The sequence below is a fragment of the Odontomachus brunneus genome, unplaced genomic scaffold (genome assembly GCF_010583005.1).
Source record: "Odontomachus brunneus isolate Ranch 3 - 2012 unplaced genomic scaffold, Obru_v1 Obru_scaffold_029, whole genome shotgun sequence".
In the NCBI taxonomy this organism is placed as follows: domain Eukaryota; kingdom Metazoa; phylum Arthropoda; class Insecta; order Hymenoptera; family Formicidae; genus Odontomachus; species Odontomachus brunneus.
The window spans coordinates 1863038-1883762 of record NW_022639479.1 but is presented as its reverse complement, the minus strand read 5'-3'; the positions used below and the strand labels follow the sequence as shown (position 1 = coordinate 1883762).

Genomic DNA, 20725 nt, shown 5'->3' with positions numbered 1-20725 from the left:
AGAGAGAGAGAGAGAGAGAGAGAGAGAGAGAGAGAGAGAGAATGAATCATTTCCGCGCGTGTCACAAATTTTCTGCATTCCTCGAATGCTTCGAAATTGTCCGGATCTCAAAAAAATCGCGACTCTGCTTGAACTCGTCTCCAATTTCCCAACTGTGACCGGCCATCTAGCAGTTATCTCTTGCGAATTTACCCGCACTGAAAAAAGGATTTTGATGTCGAAACGAAAATTTGATACACGACTTGGTTAAAATGCGACCAACCAAATGTTTGGTAGTTGCAACCAAAAAAAAAAATACATATATTTGACACAAGTAAAAAACGTATCAACTATATCATATGTAAATACTTTAGTTTCAAATATAAAAACAATTTCTTCAATGCAGGAGTGAGAGAGAAGATCGAAGACTGCAATGACGAAACACGCTGCAACTTCTCTCTCACTCACTTATCTCCTCCCTACAAGTGACGAACGATATCCCAACTCCGACTTGAAGAACTCCACGACGTGCTCTCTCGAGGCAATCGGCCACGCGCAGCAATAACAATGATACGCCGGGATCGTCTCCGTCCCGGCGTTTTTCCTTAATTCGCTCTAATTAGCGCAAACCGGCGTTAACGAAGGTTTCACTTCCGTGGGAATTAATTAAGCCGGTTCCCGAACTTTGCCAGCGGTGGCCAGCGGTGGTGGGTGGCGGTGTGGCCGCGCGCGGTGGCAACGGCTACGCCGACGGCGGCGGCCGAGTTCTCTCTTCGCATAAAGCCCGAGAAGGCGAAAAAGGAGCAGTAAAGGCGGCGTCTGCCCCACTGAATATTCATATATTGTAATCAACCCCTTCGCGGACTCTGCGGCCAGGCTAGACGTACACGCCGTCCGGCACGTCCCTACGTATGAGCACGCACGAACTATCCTCTCATCGCGCCTCCTTCGGCCGGCCGAGTGTGTTTTCCACGTTGCACTTTCCGCGGTGCGCCGCGACGACGAAGTCGAGTTAAGAGGCCGCAATCAACGCACGAGAAAGATACAATGCATGTGCAGCACGCCTGGCGCTCATTAATTTCGCGCATGCCAGCACGGCGACTACGACGACGACGATGACGACAGTGAGACGGCAAATTTAATCGCTAAGTCGCATTCTGTACCGTACGATGTTTGTCTGTGCGTTCCTTGCAGTAAAGTTTTCTCTTAGTAAGCTTCACTTGTCATTAACGCGTATCCATTAATATGAAAAAACAAACAAACTTGCTCGAGCTGTATCATTTCTGTTGCGACAATTGCTCGGAGCGGGGCAAGATCGGCCGAATTGATGTTTATTAGCTATTTCGCTCCCCGTAGTTGCGCTGATCCCTTCCGTCCTCGCGGTGTGTAACTCCCGACGCGCAATTTTAATTTCTGTTTGAATTTAATTAATATCTCATGCAATTTAATGTTAGGCTCAGCCGTCTCAGTATTCATTAATTCTCGAGACGTAGCGAAAGCGCGGTAACTTAATCAGCTAAGGACCCCTCTTTGCAGTCGCTGCGCGTCAATTTCTCGGCTCTTGAAGATTTATGAAACCCGTGCGCGATCCCGGCGAAAAATTCGTTGATAAAACGTCGGTAGGCAGAGAGTATCATGCGGCGCGAACTGTCGGGCGAATTCTCGTCGGATTTATGGAGGAATGGAGGACACATCGCGCGCGAACGGTATCGAAACTCCTTTCGACGACGTGTGTGCCCTCTTTGAGATCGCGGAGGACGCTCCTTGAAAGGGAGCAACACGAGACGGTTTCACATTCATCACTTTACTAAAAATATTCACACCGTATAATTCCACGGCTCCGCGCTAAGCTTCGCTTAGTCGGCCGACCGCGATTTTAATCACAGCCTCCTCCTCGCCGTTAACCCAGTCTCCTCATCTCCTCTGTCACGATTCTTATTCTTAATCCGTTACCGCGGTGCCCGTAATTCTTTGCTACATTCCGGCATAAGGTTGACGAAGAGGAAGACCAAGGGGAGTTAGAAGCGGAGAGCCGCATTGTTCTACGCGGCAGCAGTGCGATACCTCGGCACGCTGCCCTTAATAAAGCTCGCATAAAAGCTGCTTTGAGAATCCGCGCCATCCTCGGAACGTCAATTATAAGCGTGTCGTGCTCTCTTGCCGCGTTTGCAACAGACAACGATGGGATGTAACCTCGGCACTCTCTCGACACGTCGTAAATCTGAATTAGATCGTCTCCGCCGATCGACCACGATATCGATACCGGGACGACGTATCGAAGAGTAATAGAATCGTAAAGTTCGCACGCAGCAGCGAATTTCGCCGGTCCATTTACATCAAAGGGGGTCATTCGTAAAGTAGGATGTCTTCTCCGTTACGACAGAATTTTAAAACCCCGCATCCATTCATTTAACCCTTTAAGACCCAATGTAGGTCATTATATTTCACTTTAAGGTCCTCCCTAAATCTATGTATAAAACAGAATGCTTGTCTGTCGGTCTATGTTCTCTATTTTTAAGTTTTTAAGTTTTTCTAAACTAAAGTTTACATAATTATTCTCTAGGACACTAAAAAATATTAAAATATAGGAAAACATAAGCTACCCGGAAACCTGGACACCTCACCCCCTATCCATGATCTCATTCCCTTGATACTTTGTGGTAATTCGAGCAACGCCGGGCAGTTTTAGCTAGTGTTTAACGCCAACTTTAAACGAAATGTCCAATTTCGCGCGTGGTAGTAGCCGCGGCCATTTGCGTGTTCTGTTTTTGTCATTGGTTTTTTCTTTATTTTTTGTAATTTTTTACGTGCGGATTTCGTCCGATTAACGAAAACGGCTGCGCGACCAGCTGTACCCCATCTCCGTAATGTCGGTTAACGGTGAGGAGCGAACGAAAAAGAATCGTAATACTTCGTTCCGGTTCGCGATGCACTGCCTCTTGCTTAAACGAACGCGCGAGTGCGATTTATCTAAATATCATATCGTTGCGGGGATAGAACGTGGACATTGCGTCGTTTTTGTTTATGAATTCTTGAAGTAGCGGCGTGTCCGGGGCGTTATTAAACTTCGGACAGGCAAATATAAATTAATTTATGTGGTTAAATAATCAATTAGCCGGCGGGAGCGTAATTATTGATCGCGACTGGCGATTGAATTGAAGATGGAAAATAGAAAATAGAAATTGGTGATCGAATGTCCGGTTATCGCGACGCCAGTTCATTCACCGTGCTCGAACGCGTTCGACGAAGTCTCTCGCGTATCAATTTGATACTCGCTCGAATTTTATCTCGCCGTTGAGCGAACAAGTATGATGACACATCCGGCACTGTTACACGTTTAAATTAGGGAAGGGAAACGCGTCACGGGATTTATATCGCTATTAAGAAGCTCGTAGGAGAGACGTCCTCGTGTAATCTCAATTAGCCGGTTTGAATCTCTGCGCGCAAGAGAAGCGGTCTCTTTCTGGTCTCTTTTCGGCACGTCGTTGCCAACGACACGAGGACATCGTCGTCGTCGTTGTCGTCGTCGTCAACGGCGGCGGCGAACGACCGAGAGCTCGCATCGATCGATTCTTTTTTTTTTCTTTCTTCGTCGTCGCCGTTGGCGCACCGGGTGCAAGGTGAACGACGACCGCGAATAAAAGCGTAGGAAAAGCTGGAATTAAGCGCCGAGACTGTCGAAGGGGGTAAAGGCCCGTGGCGGAGAACTCGCCGCGAAGTGAAAATTTGCGAACGGCGGGAAAAAGAGTCATGCGGATTTTTTCCAGCGCGAAGTGGAAAAAATGGGAGAGCGACCTCCTTTTCTTTCTTTCTCTCTTTCTGTCCCTGACAGCGCGACCACCGATCTGTCACACCCGAAAATGTGACCTACTTCTGCGGAAAATCGTAATCGCAAGACGATATACACGAAAAGTAATTCAGCCTGAATTAACCAAATGTCTGGTAAGAGATATGAAAATCAAATCAGAAATTCCGGTCGAAATTACCAGAATTCTGCTCAAGTTAGCAAAATTTCTAATTAATCAGAACCTGTTCAAATTAATCAGAAATCTTGTGTTAACTCGAACAGAATTCGGGTAACTTCGACCAGATTTCTGATTCGTTCATATTTCATCAGGAATTTGGTTAAGCCAACCAAACTCTTTCTTCAGCGTAACGTAAACATGATACAACTACACTGTGAGAGAAAAAAATCTAAAAATTAAAAAAATATTTATTCGGCGAGTGCTAATAACATATTTACTTAAATCTAAATTCCTTTATTACATAATAAACAACTGTTTTCACGAAGAACCACAGTTTAAAAAAATATATTCTTTTCTGTGAAAAATGTTTTATATTTGTACAAGTAGAGGAGAGAGTTGCGGAAATCTCCGATCTCCCAATCTCATCAATAATTTTCAATCTTTTAAAATGTTTGTAATACGCGCAAAATAAAATATAGTCTGCAAATGTTTTGTTTATATCTCTCATTGTTTAATCCTAATTTTTTACTGTTAGATGTCATATATATTTTCAATAATAAAAAGATTGGATTAGGTATTATTTACGAGACCGATATAATTTCGGCAACTTTATTTTTTAGATGAATTTTTCTCTCTCAGTGTCTCCTCTCTCACGACACATCGTAAGATTAACAAACATGATACTTTGTTGTTGCAGGTATGTGAATCAAATGACATCGATTGTTCCCGCTACGTTAATGTAAGTGGATTTTGTGATTATTCGCGATGTTGTTACATGCATTCGAAACACCGCGGTTTATAATGTTACCGCGGGAGGTTTTATAGCATTAGCACGTTTACAAGATCGGCTGTCGCAGCAGCCGCGGGCGATATTACGTGAAATATTCTGTCTGTTGATAAATACCCGTTCGCGATTTCGGATGCGCTTTCTACCGAGACAATCCGTATTGTTTTTCTCGCGCAAAAGAACGAAAGAGAGATACTTTTGAGTTTATCGAACTGACAGTTTGCCGGGGTGACGTCTGTTCAATCCGCGGAGTCGAAATTTTATGTATCACAATTACGGTGGAATATTTGTTCTCGACGACGAGCAGAATGTTTTCGTTCGATCGCACACACCGTTTTCAAAAGCTTGCGGTGGAGAGTTACCTGTCGTTGTTTTATTAGATTTTATGTTAATCGATATGACGCGATATTAACATAGATGGAGCGTGCGCGTTTAATATTTGTTCAAGTGATCTTCCGAATCCGCGCGGTTGGATGGCCGTGTTATTGCTACGGTAGCACATGTTTACTTTGGATAATGGCAACTTCGTAACTTATCGTTTTACAGCAACAGTCCGCCGCGAATTGCACGGTCGAATGTATCAACTGCTTAAAGTTATTTCGTTTCCCGTCTACGCGAATCTCTACTGCCTCGGGAACGTCTCTGTCGCGTAGAGCGCGAATTACGTAACCGCGGAGAGACGAATGGAGAAATGAGAAAATTGTGTTAAGCTATTCATTCATTTATCATCGCCGTACATTCTTCTGGTCGATTTTACACCGAGAGACATACAAATAAATAGACAAAAATTTGATAAGCATGCTCTAAGGACGTTTACAAATTTAATGAGTTTAACTCATTGAAACCGTACTGATTTTCGAATTAACATATATGATTTTTCATATATGATATAGAATTTTTCAAGATATAAAAATTGCAACGCTTTCTTCTTTTTTCTCTTTTTTCTCTCTTTCTCTCTCTCTTTTATTTAATATAACTTTTAATGAATAAAAATATTTGATTTGAAACATTTTTAAAAACGATCTTTGCACAGATTCTTTCGCGCAGAAAACGAGTCATACTCGTTATGCGGTATCAATAGGTTAACGAATATTGGGAGAATTTAAAACATTTAGTTTTCATTGAGTGATAGCATCATACATTGAGAAAAAAAATACCTAAAAATTGTTAAATATTTATTTGGGTACTAACAGGATATTTATTTAAATTTAAATTCTTTAATTTAAATAGAATAAATAATTGCTTTTTCATGAGAAATAAAGGTTTTCTTAAGATTTTTTAAGAAAATATATATTTTCTTATTCGTATGTAAAACATATTTTTCATATTAGTACAAGAGTAAATATATTAATATTCCAACCAAATAAATATATACTAATTTTTAAATATTTTTTCTCCCACTGTATCAATGTCAGAGTCCGCGAGTCGTCTAATTTTGGAATATCAACCTATGGATACTGTGCGGCATTTAACATTGTGTGAAGCATTGGAACTTCAGGAAGGAATTAACGATACGTGAATTTCTGCGGACGAGTAGGGCGGTGACGATCAAACTGCGCCGCAAATCGAAGTTCGCTCGTTCGCTCCAGTCGTTCCCAAAATACTTTCCCGGTGGCTTCCCAAGCGCGTGGGTCGTTATCGCTTAGATGCATGTCAGATCCTTAACGCGTCCCATTCGTATGTAACGCACCGACCACAGCTACAAGTTCGCAGAGCGCGCGCGCCCGCTCGCTCAGCACGACGCGATCGTTACGTTGTCTGTCCGTTGCGAGATTAACGTTCTCTCCTTTATCCGTAACGGGCTCTCACAGGAGAGAAAGAGAAAGAGTGAGAGAGAGAGAGTGTGTATGTGTGTGTGTGAGAGAGAGAGAGAGAGAAAGAGAGAGTCCGTCTGTACGCACACCACACGCGAGTTCGCGTTGCCTCTCGTGACTCGCCATTTGAAATTGCAACAGTGCGCGGGTGCGCGCACCGGGTCGCGGGTTCGCATCGAGCCGGACCGTTACCATCTCGTGCGCATCGAATCTGCGGCCTCGTAAACGTCGCTCATCTTTTACGACGCGGCCAACGTTTCGGGTTGCACTCGCAGTACATCACGGCCGAGCATTACGTAGTTTCGGAGCCTTAAAGCCCTCGCCCGGCGGTTTGCCATTGTGCTTTCGCATCCGTGGCTCGTTCGCCGAGGCTCTGCCGGCGAGACAGACATCGCGCCGGTTCTGTCCCTCGGCCTCGTCGCGAAACAATATTTCCCGTCGGCCGGCGACACGAGCGAACCGCGACCGGCGAACTTTCCCGCGCCGACGATAAATTCCCGACCGCGATTTTATTCCGCGAGTAAATCCCCGCCTGGACCGACCTCGCGATTTACGCCTACTCGGGCCTCTCGTGCTTCTCCGACGCGAAATATCCCGCGAATCGCGCGTCAATAAAAGTCGACCTTGAAGCCGACCGATGCTCGCTCCCCCGCGGGTGTTCCAAGGGTTTTCCGCGGCGCGCGTCGGGCGAATCATTTATCTCTCCTCCATCTTCTATTGAGACTCATTTCCTCAACTTTAAGGCCGCTTTTCCGCGAGATGATGCGTAATCGTAAGAAGATATAAACTGCGACGACAACATTCGGAGGTCACGTCTTGTGTCTTTAGTTTTACGATGCTTTCAAACTCTCCCCTTCGTAGGAACGAGGATATCGTGTTGGTACGTACGTGGGTCCGAGGAATTACGGACGGGGAAAGGAAAAGGGAGCGGAAAATCACTCGGAGAGCATCGCGATACGTCCTAAATTGAAACCGCAATGAAATCGAGATAGGTCGGAGAGGACGGCCCGAGGCGACGTCCATCCTAAATCTCGCGTATGAATTATGATACGGGTGATATTGAGATAAATTCGCTGACAAAAATACACCGTTCCGATTGGATGTGCGTCTGGCTGCATTATGGCGGTGCGGCTCCACAATGGAAATGGAAAATACAACTGTGAGGATAAATTCATTTGGCTGGCGAACCCTTCCCTCGGAAACTTTTGCTTTTCAAGAGCTCGTAAATGAATGAGCACCGAAACTTTTCATGGTTAACATATCCCCGGATACCTCGTAAATATATTTTACGTACGCTCCACCAACGCAGCGCGCACTACTTCCGCGTGTGTTGCAACGCGCGCATAATAAAATATCGTAGGAGGAAGCGCGTTGCTCTCTCGATATAGTGGTAATTCTGATATCGTATCCCTTTTCGCGGAGGAAAGTCTAAATTTACTTGCCTGTGCTGCCGCTGCACTATTCTGCGCTATCCGCATTATCTCACGTTGCGCAGAGATCAAACGCCGTGAGAAACGAATGTTCCAGTCCTGAATTTCAAGAATTTCCACCGTGATCACAACTTTCGTGATTGGAAAAGCGAAAGAAACTGAGGCGCGTGGCAAAACGGAAATAGCTCGGGAAAAGTTTACTTGGAATTTTCGCGTCGAAAGATTCTTTCGTCATTCTTTCGAGATTGCATCTTGACGTTAACAAGGTGCGTTAACCGTTAATAACTTCAAAGTTCCGGGAAAAGGCAAGAAACTGGAATGACAGACAGAAAGAGAAAAAAAGGAGAAGCAGAAAAAGAGGGACAGAGAGAGAGAGAGAGAGAGAGAGAGAGAGAGAGAGAGAAAGAGAACCCGCGGCGACAACCTCGCGAAAAATACCGGTTTAGGAGCCAGCGCGAAAAGAATAAATTTCCGCATGAAGCGTAAGGTCATTATTCGTCGGAGAATCCCTTTCGAGCTCTGACCGCACCAGGCTTTTTTGTTATCTGACTTGCGTTGTCCCTTCAACGAAGGCCGGTTACAAAGGAGGACACTCCACCGAATCCACTTCCGCGGAAACCGTACGCCACGCCTGCGTCGTTATTATCCTGCGTATTTGCATTTTTGTTGCGGCCTTCCTAATTGCAATTACGTATACATAAGACCGTAGAGAAGACGACGACGAGAGATACGGCAAGACGGAATTCGTTACGGAAGCGTACACTCCGCGCTCTTTAACATTAAAATCTCCGCGGTCCCGGAAGTCATTATAGCCACTTAGCAATTTCTATTATTTCTCCCGATATCGTTCCTGTAACTAACATGACTATCGCGACTGCAATTCGCCGCGGATCCGCTCGTTAGGAGAATCGTCGAAAAAGAGGAAGGTAGAAATTTCCGACTCGATTCGGAAAAGATGCGCGTGAGATGAAAAGATTCGTGTAAGATGCTCTGTAGAAATTCTTTTCTTTTTTATCACTTGTACGCATCTAAAATGATTGGTTCGCGCAGAAAGCTCATATGACGCGTTAAAGTTAATAAGTATATCGTATTTTTTGCTTGCTTCCCTCTCGTAAAACCTTGCCTCGATAACGAGAAGCTAATTGATATTAATTAAGGCGTGGTAGTATCTGCCAGCCGATTACCACGAACACTCGTCTCGATAACGCGTCGCTGGTCGGCAACGAAATCTATCAGCTCTTATGAAATAGGGTTTGCATGTACGAGCTATTTTAATAACGTTGCTGCCACGGTTTATTTTGAGTATTATTAACTTTATCTACCGCATAAGAGTATCGATTCGCTGGGTTAAAGGTCAGTCGCGAAACGTCCTTACGTCACATTCTAGCTCCAGTGACAATCTCTCTTCTCTCTCCGCCTCTCTCTCTCTCTCTCTCTCTCTCTCTCTCTCTGAGTTTCATAAAACGTAAAAGCACCTAAAACACGTCAACCGACTGCGCAAAGCGTAGCTACAAACCCATGCTCATCAGCGGATGATAACTCTTCAACATCTGAAGTTAATCATTATTGAATATAATCGCAGATGATGCATCAAAAACAACAAGTTTTCTATTTTATGCGATATTTAGCTTTATGGAGATTAATAAATAATTTCTGCATATTTAATCTCACAAAAAAGTTATTCTGCGAAGCCGCTTATCTGTTGGAAGCCTGAGGCTCCCAAGTTCAAATAATTTCTGTAAAGATAAAAAAATATAACGAAGCGGAAAGAACAGAGAGAGAGAGAGAGAGAGAGAGAGAGAGAGAGAGAGAGAGAAAAAGAGAAAGAGAGAGAGAAGGGAAGGGCGAAAAAAAGGATACAGTTATGTAACTATTATGTAACGCTTGACTGATCTCCTGATTCCCATCGACCAATGCGGTTATGTAATTCGATCAATTAGTCATGGACTACAGCGTAGACCGATCGCCAATCGTATATGGCGCACGCGTGTGTATGTGTGCGAGAACATCTATCGTGAAAAATTAACGACAGTGATTTGATAGGGGAAGATGATCCACTCGAATTAGCCAGGTAAAGATCGGGCCAAGGTGGAGACTGAGAAAAAGAAAAGGAAGAGAGAGAAGGGAGAGAACGCGAGACGGAGAATAGAAGGCAGGAGTCGCTTTTCTCCCACTCTCAATTTGCAAGGTCGCCCTATGTACGCGAGGCGCCGTCGTTTCAGGGTCGATTTATTTCTTCCTTTTCTCGTTTTCTATCTCAATGCTCGCTCATGTGCACAGGCCTGTGTGCGCGTCTCGCTCTTCGCGTATCGCCGTGTACCGTTTCGTGTTCTGTATCGTCTTTCTCCGGATATTCGCTCTGTTGTCCCTTCCACGTGTATACTCACATATGTGCACGTATACACATATACATTTGTCCGCCAGCGATTGGCTACTGAAATTCAAGCGTGACAAAAAATCGCAATCCCTCTATCGCCCTTTAATATGCAGACGCGCCATATGCGCTCGTATTTTACACCGCGGACTTTGTCGTGCTGATCACGTATCGCCATAGCAACTGTGATGTTCTTTTACTCTGATTTCCCGTAATTATAATACCTATACAATGCAAGTTCAACGGCGGAGGATCATCATTATCTCGCTAATAATTCCTCGATATAATTCCTCCCGTCGATCCTCGTCAGAGGAACACGAAGACGAGAGAGAGAGAAAGAGAGAAAGATCTTCTCCCTAGTACTCACGGATTGGCCTGACGTTCTACTGCTCGGGGTCATATTTTCTATAATCTACCCGCTTCTTCTCTCATCCCTTGCTCTCCCGCTCTTCTTCCGTCTCCTCCCTTACCGTCTTTGCCGCATTCTCATCCTTGTCCCTCGCTCTTGTTTCCTGTCGTGCTGGAACGTAGCGTTCTCTCTCCCTCTTTCTCTCTTTTGCTGTTTCTCTCTCAGCCTTTCGTACACATATATATATATATATATATACACACACACACCAATGCATGCACGCTCTGTCTATCTCACCTCTACTCACAACATCCACGCTAACCCTGCCCCCTTTTCTCGTCCTTCTGTCCCTCTCTGTCTCTTTAATGCTATCCCTCCTTCTATCTTTCTTCCACGCACTCTACGTGTACACCCATCTCATACTCCTTCTCCCCGTCCCTACCAGTTCTACCGTTCCCCCTCGCGCCTCAACACGCCCACGTGTCACGTGGTTGTGTGGGTGCACGTGCACATAGCCGCACACAGTGGCGCACGACCGCCGCACAGCACCGGAGTGCGGATGCGGAGTACCTACGGAGTTGAGGGTACGGACGACAGTGCCGCGTACACACCACAGCGTTCCGCACTCATGCCTCGCGTTCTCCCGCGATAGATCGCCCGTTGGTATCCGCGTGTTGATCAATCGAATCGATCTCGCACCCTTCGCTCTCCCTTTCGGGGTGGATCTCGCGTCGTCTCACAGTAACGGTAGTTGGTATTGAGGATTGCGCCACCACCACGACGCATCGTCAAAGACGGGAATTCAAAGATAACCACTCGATCTCTGTGTGTGAGATGAAAGCGACAAGGTCGAGGGATGATCCGATCATCGGGAAAGGTCGCGAGAAAGGCTGGCTACGACGACAGCAGCAGCTGCTGCTGCCTCACACGCGATATGAGATGTTTCGCGTGAACCAAAGCACGTGTCTTTGATCTCGCGTCAGTGGTGGACCGTGACGAGCAACCTGACGTGTCCTCACGGAGATGACGTTCGGAGTGAAAAAGATGGACCTGCGCGTAGACGACGACGATGATGGAAACATGTGGGTAACCACGAGTTGACGAGACGATCTTCTATAGCTAGGTGGAGTTCTCGGTGTTTTTGTGACCGCGCACGCGTTCGTGGCGCCGGAGACTTTCTATTCTATATGGTGCGATTTTGATATTTGAAATCCGCGAGGAATGGCGACCGTTGGACCAACCGAGCGAAAGCTGACGATTCTACGCTAAAGATTAGCTAATTATTCAGTGCCTCCGGGGTACGTATGGCACTGCGCGAGCTGAGAGGGAGAGGTTCTTTTTCGCGCAAAGTCGACGTCAAACGGAGTGCTTTTCTTTCCCTCGCATTTTTGATACGTTATCGAGATAGATCGCGCGCTTCATGCACTGTGGAGGAAAAGCACAGGGAGATGAGGAGAGTTGAGATCATATGCCGTCGATTTTATAGATTCGTTTTGTCTCGCGAAAATATAAGGACCGCGGGTATCTCCTATGACGGCGGGCACGAGTAAGGACATATAAGAAGCTTAATGTCAGTTTAACGTTCGTTTATATATTTCGATAGAGCTGTGTTATTCTTGTAATAAGATACGAGTCTGTTATTTTAAAATTTCTTCCGGCCACGCCATCGGGAATGTGAAGTACTCGCGTGGATTACCGCGGAACGGAAACCCATTCAAAAGATAACAACACGGAAGAGCCTGAATTCGCCTCACTCACGCCATTGGAATTGCCGTGACGCAACTATGCGACTGAATATAGCACCGATTGGCAAACGTTTAATACGTGGTACGACAAACCTTGAACAAAATTCGAACTCGGCTTTTGTCTCGCGACAGAACGGAACTGGAAATGTCGATGACATAAGCCGAGAAGAGAGAACGTCGCAGCGACTGCTAGACACTGCTAGGCCCCACCTGACTGCTAGACTACGGTATTCTCCCGACGCTACGTGATCTCATATTTGATGCTGGGAGACGGTCGGTATCAGCGGAGGGAATTCACGGCGCCTTTTCGACGTCCTCATCTCCTCTCTCTCTCTTCCTGTCTCTCTATCTCTCTTCTCTCTCGCCCTCTTAATGTCATCAAAGGTTGAAGCTCGGCCTCGGCACGACGAGAAACGTGAAACGCGAAGAGTACCGGGAGCAGTCGGGCGAAGGAGAGAAACTAGACTAGGATACGAGACGAGGTGCTCTCGAGGTGCGCTCGAGTGCCAATAGAAACGTCCGAGTGTCACGAAAAAGCGTGCGGACGGGAAAGAGCCGATGCGAGAGAACTCAATGGTGGTCGAATTCGAGCGCGACCGTCGGCGCGGAGTGCCCTCGAGCTCGTCGGTGCGCGTGTGTACACACGTGTCCCCGGTACGCGCGCATACCCTCGCAAAAAGCGGTGCTATGGGCTTCGATTCGGTAGTAATTGCACTGTCTTCGGCTCAGGCTGACTCGAGGATCCCGTCAGGTGGAAGTCGAAAGACGCGCTCGCTCACGCGTCGTGAAAAGCCTCGCGCACCAGCCCGGCCGACAGCTGGACTTTTGGGACTAGTCTCGTGCGCGGAACGTCCGTAATTCACCGTGGAGAGCGTTCCTGGACCCTAATGATTGTTTTAACGACGGTTTAAACGATTTCGTCGACCAAAGTGGAGCGCGTGGCGGGCGCGGTAGCGCGGGTTACGTCACGAAAACGTGAGGCGCATGTGCTCTTTTACGGGTGTTCTGTGGCCGGTGCTAATTGTGAGTGAATGTGTGTGTATGTGTGTGTGTGCGCGCGTCATGTTGGACTAACGACACGCGCGAGTACGTTAATGTGCTTGCTGCATACTGCTCGCCATCTGGAAGAAAAAGGTTTTCCTCGCTCTCTGATGTATTATTTTTCGTCCCCTCGAATGCTTAAACGCGATCGATCGATGAAAGTATTCTTTCGTCCACAGTATCGGGCGACGGTCGACTGTGCGTATGTTCTTTTATTTGACATGGAATTGCACACTCACACGATGTGATGTAGTAATGCGCGATAATTTCATCCGACCGAACAATTGCGATATATTACAAATATATATTACGAAACACGAAAATAAGATTAAACTTTGTCGCTTGACTTAGCGCACATTACGTGCATTTCAGTTTCGTAAACGTTCGATAAAAAGGATATTATTAAATCAGCTTTGATCATAACGCTTTGAACACGTTAAAAGCAACTCTCATTGCGCGCGATAGTGGAAATGGAAACGCGAAAAAAAGGTAAAATTTCAAAATGATTTTGCGTTGCCATTTCGATGAATTCTGCAATCGCATGGAGCTTTTTCGGTTTTATTTTCAAAGAGAGAAAGAAAGAGAGAGGAAGAGAGAGAAAGAGCGCGATAAATAACAATACGAAACGTTCAATACTCCGAAATATGATCGTTACGAGAGCGTAAAATTTTTCAAACGGAATCAGAATTCCCTCGTTGTTTGCACACTGCTGTTGTTAAGTTCACGAAATTTGAGTTCGTGCGAGATATCGCCGACTCTGACATTCGCGTCCGTTTGCTCAGACCACATGTGTTTGCTTATGCATCCGAGGGGAATAGCGGCAGGACGGCCGATAGGTTCCCAAACAAGACGGACGAGAAAATTGGGAGCGATCGGCGACTATTTGGCCAATGTTTACTCCAGTTCGCGATATCCATGAGCCGCTCTCGCTCGCCGCGGCGCCGAGCCGGACCATTCGTCTTAGTAGACGCCGTGCTCTCATTAAGTTACCTGCTGTGTACCGCTCTATTCTGCAAGCCGTCACGTTTTCCATGGGCGAATTTATATCCCCCTTGCTCCTCCCTCTAGCCACCAGCATCCCTCGTACTTAACTTATCGGTCGGCTACGAGGCCGCCGTGGCTTCCGCCAAGTTATTTGCGTTGGTCTTCTTTCGCGAACCGGTCGAATCGGGCATATTAAAGCGCCCCCGAGGCGTTCATTTACATAGCCGCGTTTCAATTCGACTTATTCCGCGACGGTGGTGCGATTCCGCCGTGCTTTCTGTACTTCCGAAGGCGGTCCGATTGAATTTATCGCCGAAGGATAACCGATCGTGCGTTCGAGGACCTTGATGCTCCAAGTAGAGCCGAGCGTGCGTGTGAAAATAGAGGAGCATCTAGAGTGCGGTCGCAGTCGCACGATTTAAAGACATAGCAGCTCTGGTGTGTGAATCAATCGTGTAAGTTTCTTCCACGTAGATTCGTGAAAAGTGAAAAGTTTCGTTGACGAGATCAATAGAATTGTTCATTTTTCACGAGCTTACACGAAGGAAACAGATATCGATTCATAGTGCTGCGACTTTAAAGCGTAATCGCGAGCGCATTGTGGGCGGCTCTCAACTCTCAGTCCTGGCGACGACTTTATCGCGCCTGTAGGCCGATTCTCCGGCTCTATAACGACGTTGCCGCTGGCGTGATGTGGATGGTTGCACAGGTAGAAAAGCTGCGCAACGACAACATAACGATAACGACACTACCATTAAAAGTTACAGAATCGGCCCGGTACGGGTTTATCGGGCGTAGCGAGCGCGCGAGTCGGGCGATCAATTCTAATTTGAATGTGAGATTAAATCAAAGCCGGCTCTTCGGTGATAAATATGGTGATGCGACGTTACCACGATGGATCTTATTTGAGCCTGACGCGTTATTAAATTAAAGTCTCTTGATAAGGATTTACTTGGCTGACGCTCTCTTCAAAGGCGAGCGAGCGAGCCGGCGCGCGCGACGTATAATTATCAGGTAAACCCTACCGGCCGCGAATGAAAATTTGAATTTGAAATTGCGTTTCGAGTTCGATTAAAGTTACCGGACTCATATTTCACAAATATTCACGCCCGGGTAGAATCCCATGAATATTCTCCACGATCTTACGGCGCGAGGGCTCATTTTCACAGTCGGAAGCTTATGTGTCTCGTTCTTATAGGCCCCTTTGAGCGCTCTGTGTGAGTAACAGAGGCTGTGCGCGAGCGAAATGAAAGACCGTGCAATCAGACGAGGAAGTAAATCCGATATAATCCGCTGTAGAGTGCGAAGAGAGAGAGAGAGAGAAAAGAGAGAAAAAGAGAGAGAGTAAAAACTTCATGTGAAAAAAATATGTCGAAATAGAAACCACTTCGATGGTTGCGTATCTTTTAATGGCGCACGTTTTACGAATTCATGGCTCGCCGTCGGGAATCGCCATTGTTGCTTGTATTGCTTCAATTTAGAAACAATACACTTCTCTGACGCAAGACGACTTTTCGCAAGAAAAATTCGCCCGCCTCTTTTCCTGTCGATAATCGAATTTATTTCCAAATTTAACGGTTGAACTGCGTCAAGTCGAGCCAGCGATTCCGATATTTCGGATTCGTTTGATTCTTGCGAGGAAATAATCGCGTCGCGCGTTTTCGACGTCGAGGGAAATCGAGGCGCGGGAAAAATCGCACGCACAGGTGTCGGGACAGGCAGAAAACGTTGTGTGTTTCTCCGCCACGCGGAATCGAAAAATGTGAGAGGTTCACCACGTTTGTTCGGAACGTTCGATATCGCTTGCATTACCGCAATACCTATACATACACGCATGTACACGACGTAGTCGACGAGCGCATTGTGTACCCGATTTATTAATATCTGGAGCCTAGATTATTGAAATCCGCACCGATCGATACGAGGACTGCTTTGGCGCGGTTTTCTCCCTTTGGTTACGCGAAACCCTCGTCGCTGGCAACAAGTTCGCCGCAGGCTCTCCCGTTTTTCCCGAGGACTGCGGAGTTGGAGCTATCTCGGCGCGCAATACGCGTTGGGGTTGCCCGCGATTGGAATAGTTCATCGTTCGCTATAATCTGCGCGGTCGAAAGATCTCGCGTGAGTACTCATTCGACAGAGAATTATGTTTGTCCGTTGCGCCGCCATGACGCTGCCGTGTTCTCGCAACACCACGCAAATATCATCGTGCAATCACAGTTGCACGAGAGGGAGACTTACACAACAAGACAAACTATAGTTTTCCACTTCGACAGTCAGAATTGAAATTCTTGCTCAAGTTACTGCGGCGATACTTCATTTAACTGTTACACGAGGCGAGTCGCGTTCCCACCCGTCTCGAACTAAACCGCCGTTGGCGTGAGTTCGAGTTCCGGGCATTCGTTTTCATCGGTAACTCCGTTATATTTATTGTTGCACGACGCGTTTCTTCCCTACGACGCGATTCGACAGTTTGGAATTCGCGGAAGACACCGTAATCGAGAAACCTTATGCAGCTAAAACAATAAGTTTTTTAATACGTTATTTATCTAGAAAATTGAACCAAGTCTTTGGGATACAATCTTACTGAAAACAAGTATAAATTCGCTTAAAGTGATGGTGAAACCGCAACATGGAATCGTGCGAATAAACTTCACTTAAGCTTAGAGTGAATTTCGACTCCACATTGAGAAAAAAATGTTTGATATTTGTAATTATAATCACATACAAAAATAATTACTTATAAATTGTAGTCAAGAAAACCATTTTTTATTAAAATTCTACTATAATATTAGTAGTAATAACTTTATGTGTGCATATATTACTATTTTAAAAATACTATTGTAAAAAAAACTAAAAAACTATAAAAAATATAAGGTCAAAGCAACTATAATTTTGATTGGATCAACCATCTTTTTCTCTCAGTCCAAATGTTTTAATCGATTAGAATGAATTTGATCGCGTGACAAATCGACAAAATGGCTTTAACATTCAGCAGGATTATTAGTTTTCTAATCGTAAATTTCTTGGAGTGAAATCTCACTCAAAACAAGCGGCAGTATTTTCAGTTGAAGCGATAATGAAAATTGCCACTCGAAACTGCGAGAGCGAATATTTCATTCAAGCTTTAAACAGATTCTGACTTTATACGAGTGAGTGTTTCAATCAATTAGAGTAAATATGTTCCTATAATAGTGAAGTACATCAGACTCACTCTTCAATTTCGGGTGAAAATATTCACTGTGTGAAAACATTCAAAGTGTTAACTATGTATAAGTCACTCGATTTCGCGTGACTCATTAGTCACTCTATTTTTCAAGTGAATTTTCACTCCAAGAAATTTAGAGAATATACATTAATTTTTACACATTAACGTAAAGCTATCAATATAAATAATATCAGTAATTAATAAATAATAAATAAATAGTGTGTACGATTATACAATCCTAATAGCCGATTTGCATGTTAAACTTATTATGCCAGCTTTTGTACGTCAGACTCACTCTTCAATTTAAGACGAAAATATTCTCTCGACGATTCGGAGTGGAAAATTTACTCTACACGAACGCAAAGTTACTCAGACTCGAGCGACTCGGTTGTCACTTTGCTTTTCAAGTAAAATATCACTCGAAAAAATTTAGAGAGTACGTCTCGCTGTCGCTCATTGCGTTTTTGCAATTTTCACGACCCGCTTTATATTGCGACGCGTCCTTGCTGAATGTAACCCACCTTCAGCCGGTGCTGAAGGCACGAGACCCGCACGATTGCGTGAGGCACGCAACAATTTGTCACGATTAGTCATCCATAATCGCGTAGCCGCGATTCAGCCCCCAGGAACTGACGTTCCACGTCATATCCATGTTAATCGCCAACGCAAATCACGAACTAGGAAGGCGCGCGTGTCACGACATCTTGGTCGTTCTTAATCCCACTCAAAATTCGTGTTACAAGATCGGGATGCAGCTGCTCAACTATTAAAGCGCCGGGGCCTGTTACGTCGAGTCATAAGTTCATCACCGGTGATTAAGCAGGCCGCGCCGTCATCTGTCAACGTTGCGTAACGCGTTGATATCACGGATCCATTATATGCGCACGTTTGTCGAATTAATGAATTGTCGAATTAAAAAGAAAAAAAGAAGAAACGCACTCGCCGCGTACTGCACCATCCCACACTTCTCGCCTCCCATTATCTCATTCCTATCCAGTTTAATGTAACAATTAAACGTCAGTAACTGACGCGGCTGAAACTTCTAGCCGGGATATTATGCTATTTTCTGAGACGCTTTGTCGGAGGAACGTTTCACCATTGGAAAGTTCCCGACATCCCGCATAATAACTTTTGGAAGATTTATCTTGATTGTTACTAATCATATATTAAAGTTTACATCCGGCGCGGTGCTTTGTAACAGCGAAATAGGACGAACGCGCGTTGATGGAAGTCTTCATTGCTGAACTTTCCGAGCGCGGCAACTTAGTGGCCGAATTGTCGGTTTCCAAATGAAGAGACATTTATTCAAATTAATAGGCGTCTATCGATGATCTCGATATCCCGCGGTTTAGCGAAAATCTCGACTGACTTTCCATCCTCATTTTAGCCGACTCGCAGTCTTTATATCAGCATTCGCTTGCTTCATGTCCGCGAAAGGAACAAACTTGTAATAAATGAGCGTTAATGTTTACGTTATCATCGAACATTACTGCGACACGCGATCTACGGCGACGTTTTCACGCTCTCGTCCGATGCAGAGATAAAAGTCATCAATTTCAAGATATCGTTCGCGACGTTATTGTCTCTTGATTACGTTTAAAGAGTTTATTCACCGGGTAGGTTTTCAGTGGCGTAAAGGGATATTGTCGAGTTTAAAATGTATGGATATATTTAAAAGAAAACGAATAAATAAATAATAAGCAATAATCGAGCAATAAGTAATTAATAAATAATTAATAGAACCCCATAACAATGAATAAAACGCCTCGATATTGGGAATAAGACCCGAGCAATGGTACTGAAAACTAGTGAGTGCTGTAGTGAATGCCGATGACTGGACATTTTCCCTTAAGCCTGATCTACAATGTATTCTTTGCTTCTTGTTCTTTGTTTTCTATCTTTTTTTAGCTTATGGTTTAAGGTTTGAGTCAGAAAGAGATAAAGAAAAAATAACAGGAAGCAAATAACACATTATAGATCAAGCTTTAGGAATATATTTTACTGCGATAAACGTCACGCAAAACTTCGATGTAATTTTAAGCACTTTGGTTTGAGTGAATGAGCTCCTTAAGGTTTATACACGCGACACTTTACTACGACGGGAATATTTGAAGGGTACACGACGCGTATCATTTCTGCGGTCTTTGCCGCGCGAGCCCTATAAAACCGATCGCCCACATGCACCGATATAAGGAGCGCTCGTGTTATCGCACGTCGGTCGTTTCGGTCACGGTGCAGGGCCTTAATTAAAGTTTCGCAACCGATTGCACGAGTAGAGCGCGACGAGAGTAATCAACGGTCGCCCACGCAATCGCCGATCGCCGGTGTCGAAGCCAAACTTCGTCGGGTGTGCTTTGCCGCGGTGCGGGCGTAATGGAACCTTCCACGGTTCGGAGGTGCTCCGCCGAACTTTCCGTCGTTTTGTTTCCATCGTTTCCCTCCTAACCGCCCGCGTAATCCCTATCTCGCTTTGGCCCGCCCGTTACAATCTGCAAAAACGATCCGGTCGCGCGCCACCTCGAGCAAAACGCTTACGTTGTCGAGCGAGTTCGCCTTTTCATGGCCCGGTTTCTAGAACGAACATTGTGTTTCGCGGCTTGAGATTTATATACGACCGTATCTCGATGCAGCGAGAATATAAATTCTTTTACCCGCGGGAACGTTCATTCGCGTGCATGTGTATTTCGTACATTCAAATTTGTATTCAATATAAATTTGAGGTCCGAAGAGTGTCTGTACGGGGTTTGAACACAGTTTAAAAAAATGTTACTCAGACGCAGATTTGCGCGCGAACAGCGGAGATGTTTTTATTATAAATGTAATCTCGACGAGAGGAATTTAATCTGGTTACTGCTACCGTAAGACCAGGAATGCAACAAATATTCGATTATAAATGCATGGCAGGCTTACTTCATATTCCGTGGCCACGAGCTTGCATTGCGCGATTCGTCGGAACAGGAAATACGCCCGGAATAGCGATGACAGTCAGGGTTGCCGAGGGCAAATTTCGACGGACACGGTTCGATGCATGTAATGGAATCATTCACGGATC

At 45.3% G+C, this 20725-nt stretch overlaps 1 protein-coding gene across 20 annotated transcripts in view; it reads left to right on the top strand.

The window, feature by feature from the left end:
• Positions 1 to 20725, top strand: part of LOC116843001 (dystrophin, isoforms A/C/F/G/H-like) — a 557622-nt gene that overhangs the window by 322976 nt on the left and 213921 nt on the right. For 18 of the 20 annotated variants that reach the window (XM_032812942.1, XM_032812944.1, XM_032812923.1 and 15 more), the window contains one exon: positions 4642 to 4683. The exons of the other annotated variants lie outside the window; for them this stretch is intronic. In XM_032812942.1, the coding sequence (XP_032668833.1) occupies positions 4642 to 4683 (42 nt within the window). The remainder of the gene's footprint in view (positions 1 to 4641; positions 4684 to 20725) is intronic. 20 annotated transcript variants of the gene reach the window in all.